This window comes from Chaetodon trifascialis, chromosome 13 (assembly GCF_039877785.1).
Source record: "Chaetodon trifascialis isolate fChaTrf1 chromosome 13, fChaTrf1.hap1, whole genome shotgun sequence".
NCBI lineage: Eukaryota > Metazoa > Chordata > Actinopteri > Chaetodontiformes > Chaetodontidae > Chaetodon > Chaetodon trifascialis.
Genome location: NC_092068.1, coordinates 15,496,556 through 15,522,213, shown reverse-complemented (window position 1 = coordinate 15,522,213; position 25,658 = coordinate 15,496,556). Strand labels below are relative to the sequence as shown.

Below are 25,658 nucleotides of genomic sequence, written 5' to 3'. Positions count from 1 at the left end.
TTACACAGTCTATAAAAGTACACAGACTGTGAAATAAACTTGTTTGTTTACTCTGAGCTCATTAAGACATCAGTATGAACACAAAGTATTGAGCCATGATTTATTTTCTGGGTATTTTTACACACAAGTAGAGCAGGCCTACGTGTGTCATTTGCTGTGTTCAGTATTAGGACAAACGCAAAACAGGTGTTTTTCGTTACACAGGTGTTCCACATGGCATTAATTATGCTTCTGTCAAAGCTGGCACAAACTGAGATCAGCAACACTGGAGATTGTTTTCTGTCCTTGACGAAAAAGCGGGCAAGACATGAACGCATGCTCCCATTTGCATTATATTCCACTGCCCTAAGACTAAATAATGACAGAAGATTGCAGAATAATAATTTTAATTCAAAATGAGAACAAACAGCACGATCCCAAACAGATTGTGGCAAGGCAATTAACAATTGAAAATCTAAATAGCATCAACATAAATTACAAGTGAAGATGATCATCTCAGAAGGAAATAACACTCACAGTAATTGGTGTGCTAAGAACTGTATGTGTGCTTTTCCTTTTTCCATCATGATGATGACTTGGGGCGCTGCATCTTCTGCAGGGAAAACAAATTACAGGGTTGAAGTGAGTGCTGGTGAGTTCAGAACAGGTTCATCTGTCACACCAAACACTCCCTGAGTAAGGAAGTGAGCTGACGCTGCTGTCTATATAAGAAATAATGAGGTTTTCCTTCACACAGGCCTATAGAGTAGTGAACCCATACAAGCAGTGCTACAAGAGTTGGTGAGATGCTGCTTTGAACAGGCCTGAAAGAGTGCACGGCTAGCAGCTCTGTAACATTATACCTTCATGCTTAGCAGGTCTAATGTTTACCATGTTCACCTTCGCTGTTTAGCATGTTAGCCGGGTAACATTTGTACAGCTGAGACTGACAGTTTTACAGGTATTTGGTCATCAAGGACACACAAAATTTTGGCCTTTGAAAGTTAGAGGACCACCAATGTTCCTACACTAGTTGACATTTCAGTCTTAACCAGAAATAACTTCTTGGTGGCACAGGAGGAGAGTCAGGAGATCTTAAAAGTCATGAGGATTAATCCTCTGGACACCATGAAATTCTGTGGCAGTCGATCTTTTGGATTTGGGGATATTTCGCTGGATAAGTGAAAACTTTTACAGACATTCCTTCATTGTCTGTAAAACGTTTCATGGTAATAAATCAAATAGGCTGAAATGCAGACAGGCCGACACTACTGTCCATAGAGGTTTAATATTCACCATGTTCGCTATCTTAGGTTGTGCTATATCAGCTTCCTCAAGTAACACAACCTATGTTTAGATGGAGATACCTGTTGTACAAAAATAGATAAACAATTCATGACTAGAATTTCAACTGAGTGCCTTGAAGTGCAGCTCGTGTGCTGTGTTTCAAGTGCACGTCTTTGTAGATCTCTGGAACAGAAGGACAGGCAGAGCTAAGCAGCTCAATCCGTTTCTATTGTTATTATTAACAAAGAGACACACATCTCGTGAAATAACTAACATATCTACATACTGCATGTCCATGTGTGAGCTATAACCAACACCACCAGGTACCACTGTTGCCATGGTAACCTGCAGCAGGGACGCGCCTCCCTCCATTAGCTCCAGTGAAGTTCTTCTGTCGTGTCCCTTTGTGAGTTTTATGGGGTTAACACAGCTGAGTGTTGAAGACACAACCCCTGCGCTGCACAAATCCCCTGCTGAATTGCAATAAGGAGTTGAGATAAAAGGCTGAATTCAACATTAACGCTGCCCACTGAACATGACTAACTCCATTCATAATTGATACATACATTCATAATGGATTAAAAGTTCTGTATAAATGAGAGAAGAAAGTCATACGTGGAATGACAGATAGCTGCTGTTTTTTCCCTTCATAATCAGAGCTCTCATTGATCTCTGCAGCACATGAGCATGAGCCCTTTGTGTTTTTATGAGCAGCGTGAAGACCTGCAGGGACCTGTGGTATCACTGTTGCCTTGTGAAATATAATGACTTAGGTCCCATGTTTATCCCCCCTGGGCATGCTATTTCATTGGGTTTGGGTATCTCTGGGGATGGGAACATGGGGGAGTGATGAAGGCAGCTTTCCTCCCAGGTACTTCCATTAAGTGTTGTACATAACATCCACATTTACTGAGTTACGAGATCTGATGCACCATGAATCTCCCCCCCGGTCTAGAAATGCAAAATGTAATATTTTAACCCGAGGGTCTGGAGGAGAGAGGAAGAGGGAGGCGAGGAAAGAGATTAGGAGCAGCAGGTGGAATTACGTCTGCATGCCTGAATGCAAGTAATGTGAGTCTTCCACAAGCAGCTGAACAGTGTTTTATTAAGAAAAAATACTCAGATACTACAGTCCTGATGATCAACACTCTCACAGTGCTTTCAGCAGCTGCAGACAGCTGTTTTGGGGGAAATAGTCAACATGCCACTAGAAAAAGAGTGACACACCATCAGTCACTTTTCTATTTGGGCATCACTTGAAAGAAGCTCTGATAAAACCAGAATTCAGTACCTGTCCAGCACCAATCAGCAGGTCAAGTTAGCGACTACCTTTAACATGACAAAACAACTGAGCAGCCTGATACTTGGTGGAGAGCAAAAATAGGAAACCAGATGGCAACGGCGGCAACTAGCTGGAGAACATTTAGCAGTTAAAGAGGCAGAAATTTCCCTCAGGAGTTGGTAGAGACCAAAAACAGAGCTAAAAGAAAGTGAATATTTGACTTACATTTACCAAGAGGTCTTCATCACGACTCCAGATTCTAATTTTGCTCCACATCTGCCAGGTGTGATTAATAGGGAGCTGTTTGTTGTTAGGTTTAGGTTAGGTTTGCCATATCAATTGAGGCCGTCACATCAGCATTGTGTGCCCGTAAGTGGGAAAAACAATCAGTTATTGTAGATTTTAACTCTTGTTGACATCTAAAGCCATGTTTTCAGGGGCTTTAAAGCTGCAGTTATTGATTGGATTTACAAAGCAGCTTCAAATGCCAATGAAACGCTGAGAATCACGTTATTTGATTTAATCTTTTTTTTTTTGTCAGGAGAGATCAAAGCAACACTGGTTTCAGCCATCAGTAAGAGAGGCTAAGTAAATACAGGCAATACTCCCAGAAGTAATGCGTGTGATTGTTAAAAAAAAAAAAAAAAAAAAAACATGAAGACTGAAAAGTACTAAATTAAATGCACTGTATTTAATGTGTTTCTACAACCACCACATGTGTAATATCCTCTGCGCCCGCCAGGTGTCAGTGTCACGCCACCCTGCAGCACTGGGACAGGTTACACTCGTGCACCTTTTTCACTTTGCTTCACAACTGGAACTGTCCACGCGCCGCGTGATACACCCCGAAAAAATAAGTGAGACGAAGCAGGAACCGCGTTATCATCACCTAACAAAGAGCTGGCGAGGAGAGAGGGACCGGGTTTCCTCATCCAGAGGCTGGTGGCGAGGAAAAACACGAAGAAGTGGACGTCGTGGGAGGGCGGGCCACCTGTGACGGCTGATGAGTGGAGTCTCGAGGCAGTCCCGGTGTCAGCAGGCTTCTGTGTGACGTTCAGTGTGCTTCTGTGACAGCGTGTGCAGACGTTTAAAGTCCAGTCGGATTGTCTTGAGCTCCAGGAAACGTACGTCTCCTTTTCTTCGAGGAATTGATCCAGGTAAGACACGCTGAACACGACCACTGCCCAAAAAAACACCTTACTGACTGCTAGTAGTGACTTTATCTTGATATATTTGTATTGTGGTGCCTTTATAGTATTTCTACAATGACCATACGGTGGTAATGTGTCGTACAATTATTTCTAATCTCCTAAACCTTTACTAAATACATTTCCTGTTATATTTGCATACGAAATTGTGGGGTATTTGCTCCTTTATAGTAACCCAGTTCAAACAGGTGCTACATAACAACAACTGAGGCCAGAGCTGACACCATGAATGTGTGTTTAAGTGGTTGTTTTCTGTATTTGACACACACTGTGACCCGTCATGAGCCTTCCCGCTTCATTTTACTGCATTACTGCGTTATAACTCCTCTGGGGCTGCATTGGTGGAGTGACTTTCCAATCCGTCACATCTCAACAGGGATGTGGGTGAACTGGGCAACATACAAAGTGAAGCTGCAGCCTGTGATTCATGTGGAAAACATATGGCAAGATGCCAGCTGAGCAGCTCTGATCAAACACTGATGATGTTGAAGGCACTTGAGGGACATGATTGAGCTGTTTATCAGCCGTCTCCTGTCCCAGCTGATGGTCTTTGTAATTGTTGATCTAATCAATAAGCCTATAGGGAAACCCAGTGAACCCGCTCATCTGCCTGTGTTGTCTTTGAATATTCGTGATGTACTGGTTTGGTAAGTGGACGTAAATGCTTGTAAGATATGCAAAGATGTGGTCATTTAACACAAAGCTGATGTCCTCTTCCTGTTGTGATCATTCCACCTCATTCTTTAAAGGAGAGGTGAACTGGGTTTCAACTTATCCAGATGTTGGTTTTGTCCATTAATCATGTTTTTATAATGACTTCCCCAATGCTTTCACTTTGGCCTCAACTCAATATTCCTCTGCAGCCTTTCATTGGGATTTAGCACAGTCCAGAGGGGCCAACCACGATACATCTTTGTGAAAACAGGAAGCTCAGACTAAAGCCTGGATACTCTATCAATTATTTCTATTAGGATTTATTCTCTTGCCAATGTACACTGCAAATATACTGTCTGTAAGCTGTTCCATATTCTTCTCCTTCTTCTGTTTCAGTCCACTTTGTACACACAGCATCTATTGCATGTCTGTCTGTCCTGAAAGAGCACCTCTGTTGCTCTTCCTCACATTATTCACTTTTTCCTCACATTTTGGTTTATATGCTATTGCTGAAACCATTTAAACACATGCGTGAATTGACTGTAAGCCTCCCGTTTTCTTAAACGAGACCAATCATGGTTTTTGGCTGTCTAAACTTGTCTGTAGCCTCTCAAAAAAAGCTTGAATTTTAGACTTTAGACTCCAAACCATTGCCACATTTGGACTCATCCCAGACAAAAACCTGCCGCACAGTGGAAAGATTCTCACAAATAAGCTGTGAGGTTGTGTTTGCACAGTTACAAACAATGGTACATTTCAGTGATACACTGGCCATACTCGATTTTTGTCTGTTTTATTCGTGCTGCCAGAATAACTCCAGTGTGAAAGTTTAAAGATCCCAGTGTTACATGCACAAAGTGGCTGTACAAAGTGTAAAGCAGGAGAACAAATAGAGTTCAGTTCAGTTGGCTTCCCTTTGTCTGTCTGTGTAACAAGAGTGTTTTAATGCAGTCTGTCTCAGTTGAAACACAGCTCAATGGCTTTGACTCTAATCTTTTCTTCCATTTGTCTCCCTAACACAGACACACATGACTCAGAAAACAAGTTTCAAGTCCTTTGGGACAATTGTTGTCTGTTGATGGAGCTGTCACCGCAGTGCTCTAATCTCCTCTATTCAGGCAGGTTTATAGATACTTTATAATTGCCTGATAAAATCTATTTCCGTGAATGAACGTCTCGGGGCCGAGTGCTGGCAGCGAGATCGGGAGGGAGACAGATTCGAAAGGCTAGGTGGTGAGCGGAGGAGACCGCGGTGATTTCCTCTGGGTCAGCCTCATCTCATTTCCAGCATGCCTCTTTCTACATTCTCTCAAAGTTTTGACTGGTGTGCTCAGTGGCCAATTAACAATTGAAAGCTTTTGCATTCAGGGGGTCCGGGATACTCAGAGCAAGTCAGGGGTAATGGATTTTAGATGACAGAGAATCAGGAATGTCTCAATTACTGGCTCTTTGCTTTGCACTGCTGGACTTTCTGACAGTATTTTACCTCCTTGCTCGCTGCTCTCTCTCGGTCCCCTCCTTCATATTTTCCTTCTCTCTTTCCCGTGAAACATCTCAATCCGAACAGACTGCACTTCCTCTCGGGATTATAAGACCACGTCAGGACCACTGTGGCTGACTGACAGACTGACTGATAGAAAGGATTTAGACTCTGACAGCCCATTTGAGTGATTTTGTGTGCATGACTCGGATGAATGACTTATACAGAGCTCCTCAGTGCACCTCCTCTGCTACCTTTTAAGAGCAGCTTAGACAAGGCTGGGAGGGCAGTTGACACACCTTCACAGTGTTTGACAGCCCTGAGGAGAGGCAGCACATCCAGAGGGAGAATGTATGACTGAAATAATTGGTGTCCCCAAAGTATATTTGCCATACTGGGAGCCAGATAGAGCTGTAGAAACTTATAAAAACGAGTTTACGCCAGAGGAAAGTTTCCCAAGCGTCTATATTTCAGAAACTGCTAAAAGCAGCCTCAGTTTCACTGTGTTTTGAGGTTATTTCTCCACCCCTGGAAGAGCATAAGGTGGATTTGCATCACACTTCCAATGCATTTAAATTGATTCATAGTGAGTGGTTTAATTTTGCTCCCGTAGAGTAAAAATATCTCGATGTCAAACAAGATTTTAGAGTCAGCTGCCAGTCATGTTTTTTAATGCAAGGAAATAAAGATTATTTTCATATTCGATTCATCTGTTGATGGATTTACAATGGATTGTTTAGTCTATTAAAATGTCACAGATTAGGGAAAGATGCCCTTCAAAAGTTGTCAGAGCCCAAGGCAGCAAGGCAAGTCCACAACCCAAAGGTACGCAGCAGATCCTCACGTTTGAGAGACTGGAATGAGCAAATATTGATCATTTTCTCTTAAAAAATGGACTCGACTAATCAATTAATCATCTCAGATCGAGACGGGCAGCTGGTCCACATAGGTGCATTTGCAGTCCTTACTTACAGGTGCATTACTGTGGAATTACATGAAATGATAAAGAGGAGTAAATAAGTTTGATGTATTTCCTCTCCTCACGTAGATTTTACCTGAACCTACTGTGGGTTTCACGTCTCTCTGAGTTCATACCACAGGGGCAATCAGCTGGAAAAGGCATCTGCAGGAAGACAGAAAAGGAATCTCAAAACTCATTCAGCTTGTTTTAGGAAAATGTTCAGCATCTGTGGACACATATTACATGTTTGACTATGATCATGTAACTTCCCATAGTGCTAGCAGTGCAGGAAAGTCTTATATAGAGCGAGTGTCCCGTGGGTGGAACGGTGGGTAGTAAAAGGTCATAATATCACAGTGCTGTGATTCCGTGTCTCACTGTTTCTACCTACCGTTGAAAGCGCAGCGTCTCTGCTATCGACACCTTCACGCTGCTGTGTTTGTCCGTGACATTGTGCAGTGCAGGAATAAGCAGGCTCCTTGGACCCGAACGTTCAGCTCTGCAGGGTGTTAGAGGCCCCGTATGTGAGAGAAAAGGGCTGAAGCGTGGGACTGTTTATGTTTGGAACTGGGAAAGCAATGAAGACAGAAGTGGAGTATTTAGAGAAGGAGTGTGTGTGTGTGTGTGTGTGTGTGTGTGTGTGTGTGTGTGTGTGTGTGTTTGAAAGACAGACAGAGAAAGAGAGATGTCACCATTCCTCCAAATAAAGCTGGATAAAGTCACTGACGCTCCACAGTCAGTGTATTCTCAGTGCTGGTATGTGTGCTGGTGCATGTGAAAGTGACACACACACACACACACACACACACACACACACATGCACACACCATCTCCTCCCTCCCCTCCTCCCACCATCTCTCCCTTCACTCCTCCAAAAGAGGAGTCTTGTTCTGCTGGAACAACATTGACATTCACATCACAGCACACGCACACACGCACACACATCTCAGAGATGATCATATTTTACTGTCTCTCCTCTCGTGGATTTGGCTCCTCTCAGGTACGCCTGCTGCTGTTTGAGCTGGTTTCACACCTTATCGGTCCAGGTTGCTCCACGCCGCTGCTTAATCCCCAAGTGTTTGCCCGCAATATCGGCACGTAGCTCTGTTTGACAGTCATTGTTTGGTTAATGATTTTTCTTGTCATATGTTTACACCCGGCAGCTGCTGCTCACTCACAGCAGACTGAGCCGGCCCGGTCAAACAGAGCGCCATTGATCTACCTCCAATATCTTATTGAGCGAATGCACTCTGTGTCTCTTTCATATCTCTGTCGTCATCTTAGTGAAATCCTCCACGTCAGCTCATTTAATGTGTTTGAACCGTGCTGCTCAACTTCACCAGCTTTTTCAACTTGTCCTCTGACTTTTTTGAGGTGACGCCTTCAGTCACAGCGTCCACACATACAGCATTTTATGTTGAGATGACTACTAACACTGTTGCTTTTTGTGTGTGTGTTTTATTTCCTCAGGTTTCTTCTTCTTCCACAGCACCGCTGCCTGCCAGTGTTTGTCTGAGCGCGTGGGCGTGTGCGCAGAGGTGTATGTGAGTCGCCGGGCGAATATGCTTGCGTGAATGCCTCTGCATGTGTGTGCACCCCGGTCGGAGAGTGTGCGCCCCGTGAGACGCTCGGCGGAGATGCAGGGAGCTCGTTCCTCTGCGGCGTGGCTCCTGCTGCTGAGCTGCTGCGTGTGTGCAGCAGCCGGCTACCCGTTCAGAACGCCCCTAGACCTGGACGTGACTCCACGCATCACAGTGCTCAGCAGCGGTAAGCACGGACACGAGCACACAGTGGCTTTTGTTCTTAACTCAGGCTGTTTTTGAACAGCTCTTGGTGCATATCAAAGATCTTTACCAATTTAACACTCAAGCATTGAACTTAAATGCCTTAACTCAGTTATTCCTGCTGCGCTTTACATTCAGACCAGCAGTTGTGTTGTAGCAGGTTTCTTTAAACAGATCTCCTTTTGGAGAAGAGCGTACAGTTCCTCCGTCATATTGCAGCTGCCTCCTTCTTTCCCTTTGTCTTGTTTTTAGTTTCTTCTCAGGCTCACCTTCACACACACCTGGCTCCTCTATAAAGCGTGATTTACATTTTTTTAAATGTTTATCAAACCGCGATTATTTTTCGTTTACCTTGTGTGAGTGATGGCGTGTAGCCTGAGGTGCTACAGAGGCAGCGGCAGATGAGTGAAGCGCTTACTCTTGGATCCCCGCGAAGCATCCAGGGAGACTGACACTGCCGTAGGTAGTTGAGAAGCACCGTAACCATGACAACTGTTGTAGTATGGCGCAAGACTGCCGTGTACAGTATTCTTGTGTGCATGTGTGGGCATGTGTGTGTGTGTGTATGTGTGTGTGTGTCTCCTTAAAGCTGTTATCTGATCCTGGGCTTTATTTGTTGATGCACAGACGCGCAAAAGAAATTTTCTCACGTCTCCACTTTGACTTGCAGCCAAATTCGCTGTATAAGATCTACTTGCAGGACAATGTCCCTCCTCCCCCCTTCTCTTTGTCTAAACACTGGTCTTGCTCTTCATACATCATCTGCTTGCGCTCATTATTCGTCTTTTTTTCCCTGTTACTCCACTTGCTGTGAGTCTCTGTTCCTACCTTTATATCAGTTTGTGTAAATCATCGGTTAGAGCTCGAGCCTGCCCACAGGTCCTCCTACATGCCTCTTCTCCTTGTCTGCTGCCCCATCGCTCTCTCATCCACTCCCCCTCCTCTGCCATCCATCTCTCCTCCTCTGCACTTCAGCTCTGTCTCTTCTACTCCATTTTCCTTCATTAGTTTGTGCTTTTCTTGGTTGCACTGCCCTCTTTTTAATTCCTCTACCTTGCACTTACCTCTGGTCTTTGTTTCTCTTGTTTCGCTCCTCCTGATGAGAAGACTTCGATGTGCAAACTTACCCGTAATCTCTTTAATCTCTGTGTTTCTTAGCAACCTAAAGGCGAAGCCTCCAAACCTTTGCGGGGTAGTTAAATGCACATGCATGCACACGAGCACATTCAAACACGCACACACACCTGTGTTCACCCCTCATTGCAACATCACATTTTTTGCCCCATAAAGAAAGTGAGGAACTTTGTGGGAGCAAGGTTGTTAAGGGTGATTAATCTGATGAATTCCAGCACTCCGTTTCGAGGAGCCGAGCGGCTAAAATCTGGCAAAACAGAGAGCAGGTTGTTAAAGAGAATGAAAACTGGTGTTACATCTGAATACCTTTTCACTGCACACACTGATGCCAACCTGTCAGGTGTTTTGAGAGCATGCCACACTTTGACGTGAGTCGCAGTCAGTGGATTTAACTCTGTTTATTCAGTACCGCCTGTCGGGCCCGTTTGCATGTCAGAATACTCTGAACCGTAAACCGACCAGACGCTCGAGTGTGAATTTGCATGTAAGGCTGTCACGTCACGGTCCAACGTGTAGAGGTTCAGTCAGGTGTGTACGTGCGTGCGTGTGTGTGTGTCCCTGAACACTATGTACCGTGCTGATCAGCTGAGGTCCCGGAGTGTTTGCTCAGTAAATAATATCATCTGGGCTCCTCTCTCCCTCTCTCCCCTTTTCTTTCCCCATACGGTGAAGCCTTTTCTCACATGATCTTGCAGACTGAGGCTAAAATGTGCCGTCATATGCGTCACACTCTCAGCGAGGTTGTTTTGAGTTACCTGGCTCCAACTGTCAGGCATTGTGCCTCCTAATGCTCGGATTACACTGAGGAAACTTAGGCATTGTCTCTGCTGTGTTGCATGGTCTTCACTCACAATGACACACTCATATCACGTAGGAAAAGTCATTGTTCCGAAAATCCCATACAGGAAATACTCTTCTGTCTCCTGCTGAGAATGAGAGAAGAAAAGTAGACACCTGATCACCCAGGAGCAGTCGGGGGTGGGAACTGACTGCTGCTGCTGCTGCTGCTGCTGAAGTGAGCAGATCGTGTTTTGCAGCAGCTGATAGGAATCTTAATGACAGCTCACTTGATAACCATGCAGTCTTCAGGGGGACGTGGATTGGCTGAGGATGCAGGAAGTCTGGCACTTTTCTGTTTGGCTGTATATCGAGCGACTGGGCTCCTCAGTGGGCATGAAAGGTGACTTAAACAGCTGACGGTAAAACCTGCTCAGCTTTAGTCACGTCAGACATTCTACGCATTGTAATTGTCATGTTTCCATAAAGGACAACCCAACGTCACAGTTGTCTTGTGGATTTATTGTTGTGGTTCGCCTAGAGGTTTTCTGTGTCTGTGACGTGTGTGTGTCTGCCGACAGTGGTGTCATGTTTACCCAAGCTAAGTGGAGTCCTGATAGGTCATATGTTCAGACTCTCCAGAGTGACTTTATGGCAGCGTGTTAAGTGTGCGTGTGTGGGTGGGTGTGTGTGTCTGTCTTTGCTGAGTGTTTGTGTGAGTGAACCTCATTAGTATCTTGTCCTGTCAAACAGACTCATCCCAATATAGCCTGGAAAAACTGGACTGGGGGCATACACACAAGCAAAGAAACCTCGAACCACAGAAAAACCCACATTCAGTGGAAGTGGATGTCTGAAATCTGATGTGGTGTTTGGCCTCTTTTCATTATCTTCTTCCGCCTCAACAGAGCTGTGTAGGATAAACATAATCCCTGGGCTTTCATTGTCCATATTGGAGTTGCAATTTCATATCTGGTCAGTGCTATATATAACTATACCAAACAGAGAAAAGCAGAATTATGTGGCATTTGTAGCTCTGCTAGCAGTGGGGTTCAGTGTATGACAACAGTGTGTTGGTCAGTCTATCCACGACTGATATCGTGGAGTATCACAAATGATATCTGCTTGATCTAGTTAATTTATGGTTTTGAGTGAAATTTCTCCGCAGCTGATGGATGCAAAACTAATGAAATTCCCATCAGCCTCAGCTGTGTTTTGCTGCTATGTTAATGTTAATGCAAATGCAGGATGGTGACCATGGTGGCGTTGTCATTGTGAGCATGTCGCCATGCTATCGTTAGCATTTAGCTCAAAGCACGGCTGTACAGCACAAAGCCAGAGGTGTGGCTGTTGCAGCCCTAATTAAATTTATAATATAAAAGACACAAAAAGAAAATCCTAACATTTGATTGGATAGACGCAGCACATTTTTGGGACATTTTGCTTAATAAATGACTGAAACAAATTATCAATAAAATTGTTGCTGATTAATTTTCTGTCCATCAACAAGTCAATAACTGATCAATCATTTCAACACTGAAAATGAAAACGAGAAAGTCAGTAGATTAACAGCCTCAAAGGGAATTTCTATCCTAAAACAACATTGCTGTTACGCTTTTCCCATTGTGTTAGTTATTGTGTATTTTTCTTATTTCAGACTAAACACAAAGAACCGTGAAGTCATATAAAGAGATTTTCTGTGCTGCCACAGTAAATGGAGATTAAGAAGAAGAAGAAGACTCCATCAGTCTAAAAACAGAATCTCAGATTTCTGAGTCCCTGCAATAAAGAACAAGGCTCTCTTACCTCTTACGTTCGACAATCATGCAGCGAGAAATCCATCACAGAAGAAGACGAGATTTCTATTTTTCCCATTATTCTCATACTGTCAGGTTTAATGGAAACTGTGCTCATTCTTGTGCTTTTAACATGCCCCTCCCTGAGGGCAATAACTTTATGCACATTTGTGGGCAAGCCCTTCAAAGACAGGTTTTGCTTTGGATATCCACCAGTGTGGATTTTTACATTAAGTTTTGTTCAAATTATCACATTATAATCCAGATGACAGAAGAGTCTGTATGTGTGTGGATGTGCACAATACAGTAATCAGTCCAGTGATACTACAGAGGATAAATGAGGATAAAGAGCCTCTGTGGTGTATGGATGTCTGTGGTGTTTTCTTTTAAGGAATATTTGGAACTGGTTTGCGAAACAGGCGTAGCAGAGGCAGTCAGGTTACAAAAGGTTACCTTCATTAACACCCAGTTCTTCCCTCCCCTCTCCTTCGTCAGGTCTCCAGGGCTGCAGGCGCTTCCAGTCCTCTGCAGTCAACTACAGCACCATGTTGCTGGAGGCTGACAGTGAGCGTCTCTACGTCGGGGCCCGGGGGGCTGTATTCGCTCTCAATGCCTCTGACATCTCAGCCAGCTCTGCTCTCACTGTAAGTTTTGTTTGTTTCGGTGTTGCTGCATGTTGTGTGCCTCAGCCGCCATAGCTTCATCTCTGCCACGGCTTCATTTGCATTCCCCAATGCAGGAACTTTTTCAGGCAACGCTGTTTCAATTTGAGGCAAAAGTATTTATTCCCCTGTTACCCTTTGCTGAATAAACTTACATATTTAATGAGAAAAAACTACTAAGCATCGTATCTTCTCACTGTACTCTGAATAGATGGAGAATTCATCCTCATCATCCACACATTGGTGCATGTTGACAATGGAACAGTTTCTAATTAATGCAGCAATTAGCATACTATCTACCTCAACCCAGTGGTGCCAGAATTTACTCTGCTTCAAACTCACAAACTCTGCAAAATGCAGTATTTGAAATGTCTCATTCCTGGTTTTGTACGTATCGCTCTGCATTTCAACCTGACTTCTGTGGTATGTTTGGAAACCCTGGGATCTTTTGCATTTAAAATAAAATGTATGAGTCGAACAGTCCTTTCTCTAGAGCACAAGTTTGTGATGATGGTCCCAACAAAAGGTCGGTGGCATTTTAAGAGGTTAATTCAAATTCATTGGGTGTGACTACAGTTCTTTTTCCCTTTTCCCTGTCTTATAATCACCACTAAAGTTATAATTGTTGTAAATTTCTTCATGTCAGACCCAGTTGTAGATACCATTCATGACTGGAATGTAGTCTTTTATTGCCATTAGTTACTTCTCTGTATGGTATTGTGCATCATCAGTGGTGGAATCTGCTGTTCCTTTGCTGGTTTCAAGTGTTATTCACAGGAAACTGTGCATTCATGTACAAATGTCAAGTGATGACGTTGTCCATAGGAGCAGAACAGCCAGTATTTCGAAGAGGAAATACATTTTTTCTTCAGTGCATGTGTAGTAACAGCGCTTTATAGAGAAGACATCAGATCTTCAGTTTTCAAATTTGTATTACCAGCACTATCTAGTCCTCAGCCTATTGCACGTTGCAGGATAATGGCATTAAGTTAACTGTCCCTTTAAGTACCTATAGAAGCTGCAAACCCTCTTACACCTGTCGTGCTGCTGTGTCGCTACTTGGTGACAACCTGACGTTAAGCTGTTATGCTATTTATGTTAATACAGAAGTGGCGTCTGTAATATGGTGGAGTTGCTGGTGTATGTGTGTGTGCGTGCGCGAGTGTGTCTTATTATTTTAAGTCAACTGTCCTTGTTACAGAAGAGTTACAGAAAAAACAGCTGCTCTTCAACGACACAGTAAATTCAGATGCTGTGAATATGAAAGTCCTAAAATATGAATTATTAAAGCAAAAAGATCTCTCAGTTTATCTGCTGTCAGATCTGTGGTGAAATTCATGCAAGTCAGTGATGTGAAACCATCCAGATTTCTCTCTTTCTCACTGTATGTTATGTGGTGTGTATTAGATTGAGTGGGAGGCCTCCCCCGAGCAAAAACGTCAGTGTCTGCTCAAGGGAAAAGACAATAAGGTAGGCATTTAGTTATTCTTTCTCCCTCAGCTCTTTCTTTTCATCTTGTTATATGCAGTTCTCTCATATATATTGATATTCGTTCCCTACCCATAATGTCTTTTCTGGCTTTCTGTTCCTCTTCCAGACGGAGTGCTTCAATCACATCCGCTTCCTCCAGAGGTTCAACTCCACTCATCTCTATGTGTGTGGGACTCATGCCTTCAGACCCCTCTGTGCATACATAGTATGTCAATGCAAAACACATTACAGCCTTTCCAGTGCTGTTAAATACATCTGACATTTAATTTCTCACCATGTGTTGTCAAACACATTTGTTCATCAACAGATGTGAACATAGCTGTGACAAGGTGGCTAAGTGTCTTCCTCTTTATCCTGAATGTTTTGTCTTGTATAGGACGAGGAGAGGTTTGTGATGGCGTCTCAGCCTGAAGAGGGCAGAGAAAAATGTCCCTATGGCCCGACAACAGGCTACACTGCCCTCATCATCGGTAAGTCCTTCAGCAGTTGACAGTCACTTCCAGAGTTTTACTAAAATACTGAAGCTGACTAATTGCTTTCCCTCCAGACCAGCAGATGTATACGGCTTCCCAGTACGAGTTTAGGAGCTTTCCAGATATCCGCCGCAACTCTCCGTCTCCCACACTGAAGACAGAAGACGCCCCCACACGCTGGCTGAATGGTGAGCTAATCTGCTGGACTAATAAAAGCCCTTTAGCATGTTTAGCATGTTTAGCATGATGGGTGGTCCAAGTGGTTTTACGTCAGTCAGCTAACGCCAGGTTTAAGCCTCTACATCGACTAGCCTCTAATCTGCTGTAGAGTCTTTATCAGCGCCAGTGGATCAATAATGCATTATTTTACTTTCCTTACATCAGCTACTGCGTGCTTCACTTATTCTAAAGCATTACAACTTTTTACAAGCACTGACAATCTTGTTTTCACCATCTGTGCAAACTGTGTTGGTTTTGGAATTGACATTTCTTTCCCCCTCTCGTTACAAGTAGCCAGAGTCAGTGCCTCTTTTTCTCCCCCATACAGAGGCAGACTTTGTCGGTTCTGCGCTGGTGAGGGAGAGCTTGGCCAGCAGCACCGGCGACGATGATAAGATCTACTACTTCTTCACCGAGACGAGCCAGGAGCAGACCCCAACCTTCAGCCACCGCAGGGTGGCACGAGTGGCGCGGGTTTGTAAAGTGAGTGCAGCTTTTAAAGGACGCAGGATATGATTTGAAACTGGGAGTGAAGCCTTGCATCAGACGAGCTTGAGTCACGTCTTGGTTAATGATAGGAGTGGGTGCTGTAAGAGATGAGGGGCTGGATGGTGAATGCATTTCTAACAAGGCACTGGTGTGATTAGATGAGCAGACTGTGTAGCTGATGAATGGGTTGCACCGTCAGTGGAGCTCGGAGTGAGAGGGATGAATGACTGCAGGGGAGAGACAGACTGTTTCGCATCCTCTGCTGCTACGTGAATGATGAACTTTTCTTGCTGCCAGGAAGGGGTTAAGAATATTGAGAGCCAATTGTACAGTGTAATAACCTTGTTGTTCTCTCCTGTGGCACCTTAAAATGAAGTCAGCTCACAAGTTCTCTCCTTGAAAGCTTGGCGGCATATTTGTTGTTTCATCTTAATAGAAATGCCTTGCAGCGGCATGCCGCTGGCTGAATACATTTCAAAGTTAAAATCGAAGGGCAAGATGATGCCAGTTGCTGGATTTCCAAAAGAATTGTGGCCTTGAGTCAAACTTTTCCATTGAGAACCTATCGAGACATTTTCACCGTGAAGGTGTGCTGCAGTCTGCCGAGGAACAAAAACACACAGACCCATACAGTGGGGACTTATGGGAAGCCATTACCTTATTGAATGCATCATTATTACTTTCCATCGCCATCTGTGGCACTCTTTAGGAGGCTCACTTCCCCTTGTGTGCCACCTTGAGCCGAGTGTTTTGTCATTTATCCAGACCGAACCTCATATGACCCTCTTTACTCTCTCCTCCTACTCTGTTTCTCCTGTCTCCGCCATCGTTCTTCCCTCAGGGGGACCGAGGAGGCCGTTTAACTCTCCAGAAACGGTGGACGTCCTTCCTCAAGGCCAGGCTGACATGCTCTCTTCCCGAGTACGACTTCCACTTCAACATGCTGCGCAGCGTGTTTGTCGTGCCCGGCCACATGCCACAGGACACGCTCTTTTACGGCATCTTCGGCCTTGAGTGGTGAGTGTTTGTTGTCCAGATCTCTGTCTGCCGGGGACTTTGAGGATGCAAATGCAAATGAGTGAGGAAAAGATGAAAGGCAGCAGTCAATACATTGAGCCAGTTGAAGAAGACAGGGAGGGGCAAGATGGAAGAGAGAGGCAAGACAAAGCGAGGACAACTTTTTTGTTGAAATGGTGTGAAAGTTGGGTGGAGAAGTTTTGCAGAAGCTTGAGGCGAGAATAAAAAATTCAAATTTAGATGGAAAAGAAAGTTGTAATCCTTAAGCTTTCAGTCACCTGCAGTTAATGTGGTAACAGGAACAATAGAGCAAACATAGAAATACCACAAAAGAGAAACTGGTGAACGGTGCAGCCAAACAAACCAACACTGTTTAAATATAGAAGTTGATCAAAAATTATTAAATAAATAAAAGTACTGTGATCTGATTTCAGGCTGCACATGGCAGAAGTAGTTTCCCACGCAACAGAAGGGTACAGTAAAGTTGTATCCATTGAGGATTTGGATCTGTAACCATTTTTGATTAACAATGGTTGTCAGCTAATGTCAAAGACAAACACATTTCCTCTGGCTGCTTCAAAATTTAATTCTCCCCACAGTTGTCTGCCGTTTAAACTATTTTAATGTGAAGCTGCAGAAGTAGCAAATATTTGGTTCGCTTCAGCAGCAGCTTAATGCAGCTGTGACACGGTGTGAAGAGAGCAAATATGTAACAAGCCTTATCAGTGAGGTATAATTGCACTGGATTACATGCATGCATTGTTTTCACTCATCCCATGTGCTTAGGGATCTGAAATCAGCAGGCAATGGCAGACCCTGCCGCTCCAGAAAACCCTACTGGACAGAGAAACCATTAAATGAAATGAAATAGCCATTAAATAAAAAAGGCTATTGCATATAAAGTTCCTATTCATTGTATGAAAAGGGGTCTGATTTTTGGAAAATCTGAAATGGCCCTTTGGGGAGACCAAGTTTCCAGTGTGATTCATCCACTGCAAGGACGTAGCTGCTGAAAAGTGTAAAGCCAAAACTTGGGAAGCTGGGAAAATATAAACAACCAATGATTGTCTTCAGCATTCTTTCTGTCGGGGTGCCGCTGTCTCCTCTCGAGAGATGGAGACACCCCCCCGTCCCCCGTCCCCCCCGTCCCCCCCCCCATCCCCCGTCCTGTCTTTCCAATTGTCTCTCTCCATCTTTGCAGTGAGGTGAGCCACTGATCAACCTTACTTCCACTGCTGTCCCTATGGCAACACTGGGTTTACTGCTGTTATTGTTCACAGCCTGTGCTCTGGTCTTTTTCTAACTCTGTGTGTGTGTGTGTGTGTGTGTGTGTGTGTGTGTGTGTGTGTGTGTGTGTGTGTGTGTGTGTGTGTGTGTGTGTGTGTCACTGTCTTTAGGAAAAATGTGAAGGCATCAGCGGTGTGTCGCTTCTCTCTGTCTGAAATCCAAGAGGCCTTTCAAGGACCCTACATGGAGAACGAGGACTCGGGCTCTAAGTGGAAGGAATACACTGGAAAGATCCCTGACCCACGACCTGGAACGGTAAACACGCACGCACTGCTGCCCTCTCAATCTCATAAACACAAGATGAGGCACAGAAAAAAAGTGTCTCTCTCCCCTTCATCTTCCAAGGATCCACACCAGAAAAGTGATCCAGGAAAGGAAAGATGGAGGGAAAACGATAGAGAGCATGAGTGGCAGCCTCAAGGATGAGGCTCAAAACACAACCAGCTTATGTCACTGAAATACATTTCCATGGTGATTAACTCCAGCCCGTAGCTTTGGCGACAATGGCTTAGCGCGGCAGCCAAGGCCGTGCCATCGTTAACGGGAGTTGACATTATCCACTGTAGTGTGACTTCAACACTTTGTAGGACTTAATTTTAACGTTGCTGTTAAACGGAAGAGAGAAACGGTCAAGGGTTTTAACTTGGGAGCATGAAAGCTTCTTAGAGGAGCTGGCTGAAGTCATTTGAAAAGGACAAAGGCAGAAGGGAAGTTGTTCCCTTCGTCAGGTGCAGAGAGAGCTGAGTCGCTCCCGTGTCAGCACAAGCCAGCTGTTGAACTCACACGGGCTCATTGTCGTCCGAGTGAAAAGTTGCATTTTCCACAGACACAATCACCCACAGGCGCCAGCTTTTTTCTTGATCCCTTAATTTTCCCTGCAGGCCATCTTCTAAGTCTCATGATATCCTCTCTGCCTTCCATTCGTCGTCTCTATTTGCAGAGAACTTTATTACAGATGAGCCAAACATGTCTCTCCGTGCCTTGTTGCTTGCTCGTCATCCCTCCTCTCATCGCTCTCTTTGGCTTCCTTTTCCTGCAGTGTATAACCGACGCTCTGAGGGCCAGGGACATAAACGTGTCCACCTCCCTGCCTGATGATGTGCTGGACTTTGTCAGGAGGCATCCTCTGATGTCCCAGCACGTCCAGCCTTCAGACAGACGCCCCCTTTTGTTCAGGAGGACCACAGACTACACACACATGGCTGTGCATATGGTCCAAGGCTTAGATGGACGAACTTACCATGTATTATACATGGGCACAGGTGTGTATGAATGCATGTCAGGTATTAATTGTGCAGTCTGATAAAAGAATAGTTCAACATTTTGAGAAATGCACCTGTTTGCTTTCTTGCAGAGTTAAATAAGATGACAGTCAGCTGTCAAAAGGCTCAGCTATGTTGTAACTGATAGAAAATAAAAGCAAACAAGTGCATGACCTACCTGAAGTCAGTTTAAAGTGTTTGCAAGTTAATCTACACTGCAGACTGAAAATAATAAGAAAAACTCTTGGAAACTGGCGGACAGAAATGCACGTAGGTATCGTCCTTTAATCCAAAGGTTTCCTGTATTTCTGTGTCTCTCACAGATGGAGGCTGGTTACATAAAGCTGTAGACGTTGAGGGTCAGCTGCACATTATCGAGGAGCTTCAAGTGTTTGAGCAACAACAGCCCGTTAGCAACGTGCTGATATCAGCAAAACAGGTAACGTGTCCGTCTGTCACATGCACACACACCTTTAAAGAGTCCTACATTGTTGAAATCCTCTCTCTCCACCCCAGATGAGCGTGTACGTGGGCTCTCCATCAGGTGTGGTGCAGCTCCCCCTCTCCAACTGTCGCAGATACACTTCGTGCTACGACTGTATCTTTGCCAGGGACCCTCACTGTGCCTGGAGCGGAGCCCAGTGTGTGGACATAAGGGCACACGTAGACAGGTGTGTGCTGAAGGGCGTGTGTGTGTGTGTGTGTGTGTGTGATTGGATCAAGTGATTTAAGTGCCGCAAGTGCCCTTCTGTTTGTTTGATTTGACTAAATTCAAGTATCACAGTGCCCTGTCACAGTGTCAGCTCCCAGAACTGTTACGTAATCGCAGCGTTGGCAGAAACTTGACGCTGGCTGTGGTAGTAAACATAGCGTGCGGCTGTGTACTTAAAGTTCACTGATTAATCTGGACAGAATCACTTACTCAGTAGAAAGCTGTTATGGAGGCAATAACTGATATGAGATACTGTATATGAACAGAGCGGAATATAGAGAGAGAAATCTCAGTGTACCAACAATACAACTGAGTGTTCATTGCTTTCGTTTTCTCCCTCTTCACAGATCCACTTTAAGACAGGACGTCCAGCATGGCAACAGTGGATGTGAGAGCACACACAATGGTATGCAGAAATCTCTTATTTCACACCGTGAATAATGAAACAGGAAGATTGAAAAGAGAGAACGTTAGGAAGGACTGGAAAGATGCATGGTTGTCATCAGATGGCATGAAGGCCTCTTTGAAAGTTGATTATGCACACTGCGTTGGCAAAATCCTCTTCTCCCTTCTTTAATCACATTTTTGCCATCTCTGGAGAGAAATCTGTTTGATATTCAAGGCAAGCAAATGCCGTCTCTCCACAATTTCGATCTGATAAGATGTAGCGTCCGCTCTCCACCCCTCGCTGTTCTTGCTCTGTACAAGGTGATACGATGGCAGGAATTGAATGATACGTAATTGGCGTTTATGCCTCGATAACTTTGCGCAGCCTTTGATAATTTTGAGTGTTTTCCTGTAAACACAATGTGAATTCAGACTCTCTCCCTGTGTTAATGTGTGTGTTTCAGACGTTGCCCTGCGGAGCCGCACCGTGCGGGTGGGTGATGACATGCTGCTGCAGTGTGAGCTCAGCTCCAACCTGGCGACGCCTCTCTGGACTCTGGATGGCAGCGAGCTGCAGGGCTACGGCCTCAACTCTGGCTTCAGGACCGGCACAGACGGCCTGCTGATCATCGAGGCCCGGCAGGACCAAAGCGGGCTGTACGCCTGCTTCGCTGTTGAGAACGATATCAAGGTTGCCATAGTTACCTACAACGTCACCATCCGCCTGGATCTGCCCCCTCCCCCACCCATTGAGCCGGCTGAAGACCATCACGGTCTCTTAGCCACCCTGCCGGCACCCACTGAGCATACCTCCTCTGAGAGGCCCCTGCCACCACCCCCAGCCCCTCTCCTCCCCCACTCAGAACTGCTCTCCCCCAAGAACATGGAGGCCATGTACCTGTCCCTCATCACGATCCTCGGAGGCCTATGTGTGGTTCTCACTGTCGTCCTGGTCTACGTGGGCTTCTGCCTGCGAGTAGGCAACAGAGGGAAGTATTCATTACGTGCTGCGGCTGCTGCCTACCCGAACAAGAGGAGCAACAGGAACAGGAAACAGCACAGGAACTCGTCCCACATGGAGCTGAAGACGATCTCGAGCCACTGTAACGGCAACGGCGTTTGCAATGGAGTTTCAAAGCAACACAACGGGGGCACCCAGGACGGAGGCTTCCTCCAAATTGTCCCCGGTGAAGGTCACCCTTCACCCAATAAGGAGTCTCCTCCCCCAGCGCCTCCTCTCCCACCGACTCCGCAGCATCCCTCTCCGGAGTGTGACTTCTCCAATGGGCTGACGGCCACGCTGCCCAGCGTCCTGCGGAGGATGAACGGCAACAGCTACGTGCTGCTGAGGCAGAGCGAGTCTGAGAACACGTCACCGCTCTGCTACTCTTTTTCTGAGGAGCTCAACAGGATCTTAGAGAAGAGGAAACACACTCAGCTGCTGCCCAGGCCGGACGAGAGCTCTGTGTGAACAGATGTAGCTCCCCCTGTGGTGGGAGGACTGCTGTGTTCTTTCCTGGTGCTGAAGTGCCTGTCATGTGACTCACTGCTGAGGACTAAAGCAATGACAGAGTCTTATCTACATTCTTTACTTTTCCCATGTTGAAACATGTTGAAACATTCCTGCTTTTTGAACCTTTGAGCTGTTTTTCAACCTTAATTGCCAAATTTCCCAACACATAACAAGTGAGAATGATGAAATGTCAGTGAAGGACCGACCATGTAATCTACCTCACCTCAATACTGCCCAGAAGGACTCGTGCAGTCAGTCTGCAGCTTGATCCGAGTGTCGGACCCGCGATCTCTGATCCACAAGGCACAAAGCCGCACACACAGACTCCAGTGAGGAGCAGAGCCCCACAGGGATATAAATACATGTGAAGACTTCGGCTGTGTGGCGGCCACATTTGGCTCGATTTCAACTGGAGGGCAGCTAGCCAAAGTTTGTTTGCACTAACAAGTGCACAGATGGCCTATGCATTTTTAAAACATGACATTCACACATTATAAATATTGAGGGAGACGGATGTGGTGAGCGAGGGACTTTGGTGTTTACTGTTTTCATTTTTAATAGCGACTTAACCAACTGCAATAACCAACACAAAATAATCTACAGTATCACTTTACACCAGCCATCAGTAAGAAATGGTGAACAAATCATTATTTAATATTACTATTAACCATCATTTGGAGTTAAGTAATTGAAGATTTCTTACTTAATTTAGTACTTTTTTATACAAATCATTAATGACATAATCATTATTTGATTATTAATGAATAATAATAACTCAAATAAGCATTAAGATTTGGTGTTAAAAGTAAGAAATTAAATCAGTAACCTTTGACTGCCACAATTAACAGTGTGTAGATGCTTATTGTTGGCAAATACACAAACACAAATAAGTATTGCTGTACTTGGACCCCTAATTTACAGTTGCAGCTGAGGCTCACAATCTATTATAAGTGTCTGCCTTGTTAAGGTAAAGCCTTATGTTGGCAATTGAACATGAATTTACATCAGCATTATAAGGGTCCACATTTATATAAAATGCACAAGATATTGAAAAAGAAACAAGCAAAATATGTTATTTAACCTTTACATAACTGAATAAATATTAAATAGTGATTATTTCACCAATTGTTAATAGACTATATGAGGAAAATATGACAGTATTATTGATTTTAATGCACTTTAATACCAGTTTTTGAAGCGCTTTGACAAAGTTGGACGCTTTTATGGAATTTGACTCTGCAACCTGTCAAGAAGCGGCCGGCCACAGGAGCTTTTTGATTGGCCATAGCAAGGCCACAGCTGTGGCTGCTGGACGTTGTTTGACACAAGTGGATTCGAAGGAAAACACTGACTGAGTCTCACCTGATTGAACCTGATTCCACCACAGACGGACTGTGAGGCACAGCGCTCGCCAGAAGCATCCAAGGTAAATCATTTTTGTGTGTTACCAGCACATCTCCTGCACAGGCACTGTGCCCAACAAGCACTTAAAGGAATAGATTATGGAGTTAGAGTGCACGATCACTGCATCAGTGTTTTAATGACTGGATACATGCAGAGCACTCAGAGCACAATGCTGTCTTATGCATTTGTGTGTTAACAACTTGTTTATCTGACTGCTGGCTTGTTTAGAATTTGTTCAAAGGTTTCGGTTCAAACATACCCAAGTGAAAACTTTTGCTACATTAAGATTCAGAGATAAACTGCATCACATGAGATAAATTAACAATCTGACTGTGTATTTCATTTACAAGACGAGTCCAGTTATGGAAAGCATGAAACAAGCACTAAGGCTTGATTGCTAGATATCAGAGTGACAAAGGAGCCTCTTAATATTCCATTTATTTTACTTTGTCTTTAGACTAATTTTGTCATTATCCTTCAAAATCCAACTGTTTATTTTCCTCCTCAGTGTGCTCTTGTGGCATCCTCCTGTCAGAGGGTAGCGTTAATTAGACACTCATCTCATGACAAGTCTGACCTTACTGCTGAAGGAAGGAGACAAGAGTTTGAGAACTCCCCAGAGATTTATAGTTTGAACCACTCTCAAGCTCCCAATTATTTTCTCCTACCCTCAAGCTCACACCAGGGTTTTGTATTTTATTACTGTATGTCAAAATAGAACCTGTCGAGTATAAACCATATGCTTATGTGCACATATAGCCAAGCAACTCACGCACCTCCCCAGACGATCCTGTGGCACGCTTGCATAACGGCACATTTGATTGAATTTAACAAGCCTGTGATGTTGGGGTGTGAGATACTGTACGTGCTGCTGTGGTTCACTTGAAGAGCTAAGCTTTCCATTCAGTGGCACTGATCAAAGACATGAAAGGAGAAGGACGTAACTGCAGACTTCACACATTAAAAGCCTTCATTAAAGCCCTTTGACCTTTTTTCGTTCCACATCCCTGCAGAAACATTTAAAATCAGTGTTGCTAATGTGTTCATACTTTGGGCTGTGTTTCAAAAAGCCCAGGCCACATGTTGTCCTGATGCTGTCACTGCTGGCACTTAATGCATGGCTGAATATTTCCCCTCTCTCTCTCCCTCTCTCTCTCCCTCCCTCTCTGTCTTTCTTTTGCAGGTCTGATGAGCACAGGTCAGTTTGAATTTCTCTTAATTTCATTCCAGGGGATACCATCTCCCCACCAGCGTCAGATGGACCAGCTCCAAAAATGTTCTTTTAATGAGCAGTGAAATGAGATTCACCACCATTAGTGAATGATGGCGCCAGAAGAGAAAGAGAGGTGGAATAAGGGCTACAGCATGCGAGTGTCTGCACCTACAGCTCTGCTTCCCTTCAACTGGAATGAAAATTGTTGTCTGCAGTGTCTTACTGAGCAACGCTTGTTCTTCACACAGCGGCTCTTTGTGTGCAGAGAGCGTCCTTGCCTCTGTTTGATGCAAACTTGTTAGACCAAACTCAACGTATGACGACCTTTTTCTCACATTTGCTGCATGAATTATTTTTCAGCACTGCTGGTTTTTGTTCTTTAAGTGAAGGTAACAACAAGGATAACTCTTGTTAATATTAATGAAAAGTGCCAAGGTTGATGTTTAAGAAGTCCTCAAGAAAAAAGATTTGAAAAAAGAGGCGTATTTATTTTGTTATTTTGTACATTGTGTTTTGGAAGTTATTGTTGATGTTTCTGTTTAAGTGCCACTTGTGAGACACCTTCCTGACAAAACAGGAGAATCGCAAGTTGCCTGTGTTGCACAAAATGTGATAAATAGGAGCACGTTAGCCACAAGCATGCAGAGGCTGTACCAGCACCTCAGAATTTAATATTTATTACCTACTAATGAAAGGAAAAATACACCAATTTACCTATTCACTATAACCTGTTAATTAGGCATCATTCTGCTTTTCTGCCACTGTAATGTCCACATATTCGTTTTAATCTCTATTTGCATGTTACACCATGCTTGTGCACACAGCAAAACTAATTATTTTATGAAACAAACACAAGGAATAACAGGGCAGCAGTTTCCTTCACATTTCAGTCTTAATGAGTTCAAATAAAACTTTGTACTTCAACCTGTTGCTGTCCTCCTCATTGTTTGAGTTTGTTTACAGTTTGCCTCTCACATTTCACCAAGGCAGGTAGACGAAACTGGTGTGTTGTATCTGAGGGGAGGCCGAGCAGAGGAGGCGTACGCATTGTTACTGGAGCTCCTGCAGCACAGCCTGGGGCTGTAAAACAGCACGGCACAGAGTGGTACGGAAAATGTTGCTGTGAGGTTGATGAACTGGTTCAGATCCAACTGCAGTGTCTGAGGACGGCCGTGTTGACAAAACCC

At 44.4% G+C, this 25,658-nt stretch overlaps 1 protein-coding gene across 1 annotated transcript; it reads left to right on the top strand.

The window, feature by feature from the left end:
* The first annotated feature begins 3,348 nt into the window (after positions 1 to 3,348).
* On the top strand, positions 3,349 to 25,394 carry LOC139341398 (semaphorin-4G-like). Its single transcript, XM_070977916.1, has 16 exons — positions 3,349 to 3,705; positions 8,322 to 8,618; positions 12,838 to 12,986; positions 14,412 to 14,474; positions 14,602 to 14,700; positions 14,872 to 14,965; positions 15,043 to 15,156; positions 15,516 to 15,670; positions 16,518 to 16,693; positions 18,091 to 18,235; positions 19,020 to 19,242; positions 19,566 to 19,681; positions 19,759 to 19,913; positions 20,302 to 20,360; positions 20,806 to 23,280; positions 24,442 to 25,394. The coding sequence occupies exons 2-15, from the start codon at positions 8,426 to 8,428 to the stop codon at positions 21,810 to 21,812; spliced, it is 2,748 nt and encodes a 915-aa protein (XP_070834017.1). The 5' UTR covers positions 3,349 to 3,705; positions 8,322 to 8,425; the 3' UTR covers positions 21,813 to 23,280; positions 24,442 to 25,394.
* Positions 25,395 to 25,658: the final 264 nt, after the last annotated feature.

Excerpts from the sequence above, each read along its gene's own strand:
- LOC139341398 (XM_070977916.1), top strand. The coding sequence starts at position 8,426 with ATGCCTCTGCATGTGTGTGCACCCCGGTCGGAGAGTGTGCGCCCCGTG. Across the intron at positions 12,987-14,411 it reads CAGCCAGCTCTGCTCTCACT|ATTGAGTGGGAGGCCTCCCC; the intron begins GTAAGTTTTGTT and ends GGTGTGTATTAG. Across the intron at positions 14,701-14,871 it reads GACCCCTCTGTGCATACATA|GACGAGGAGAGGTTTGTGAT; the intron begins GTATGTCAATGC and ends TGTCTTGTATAG.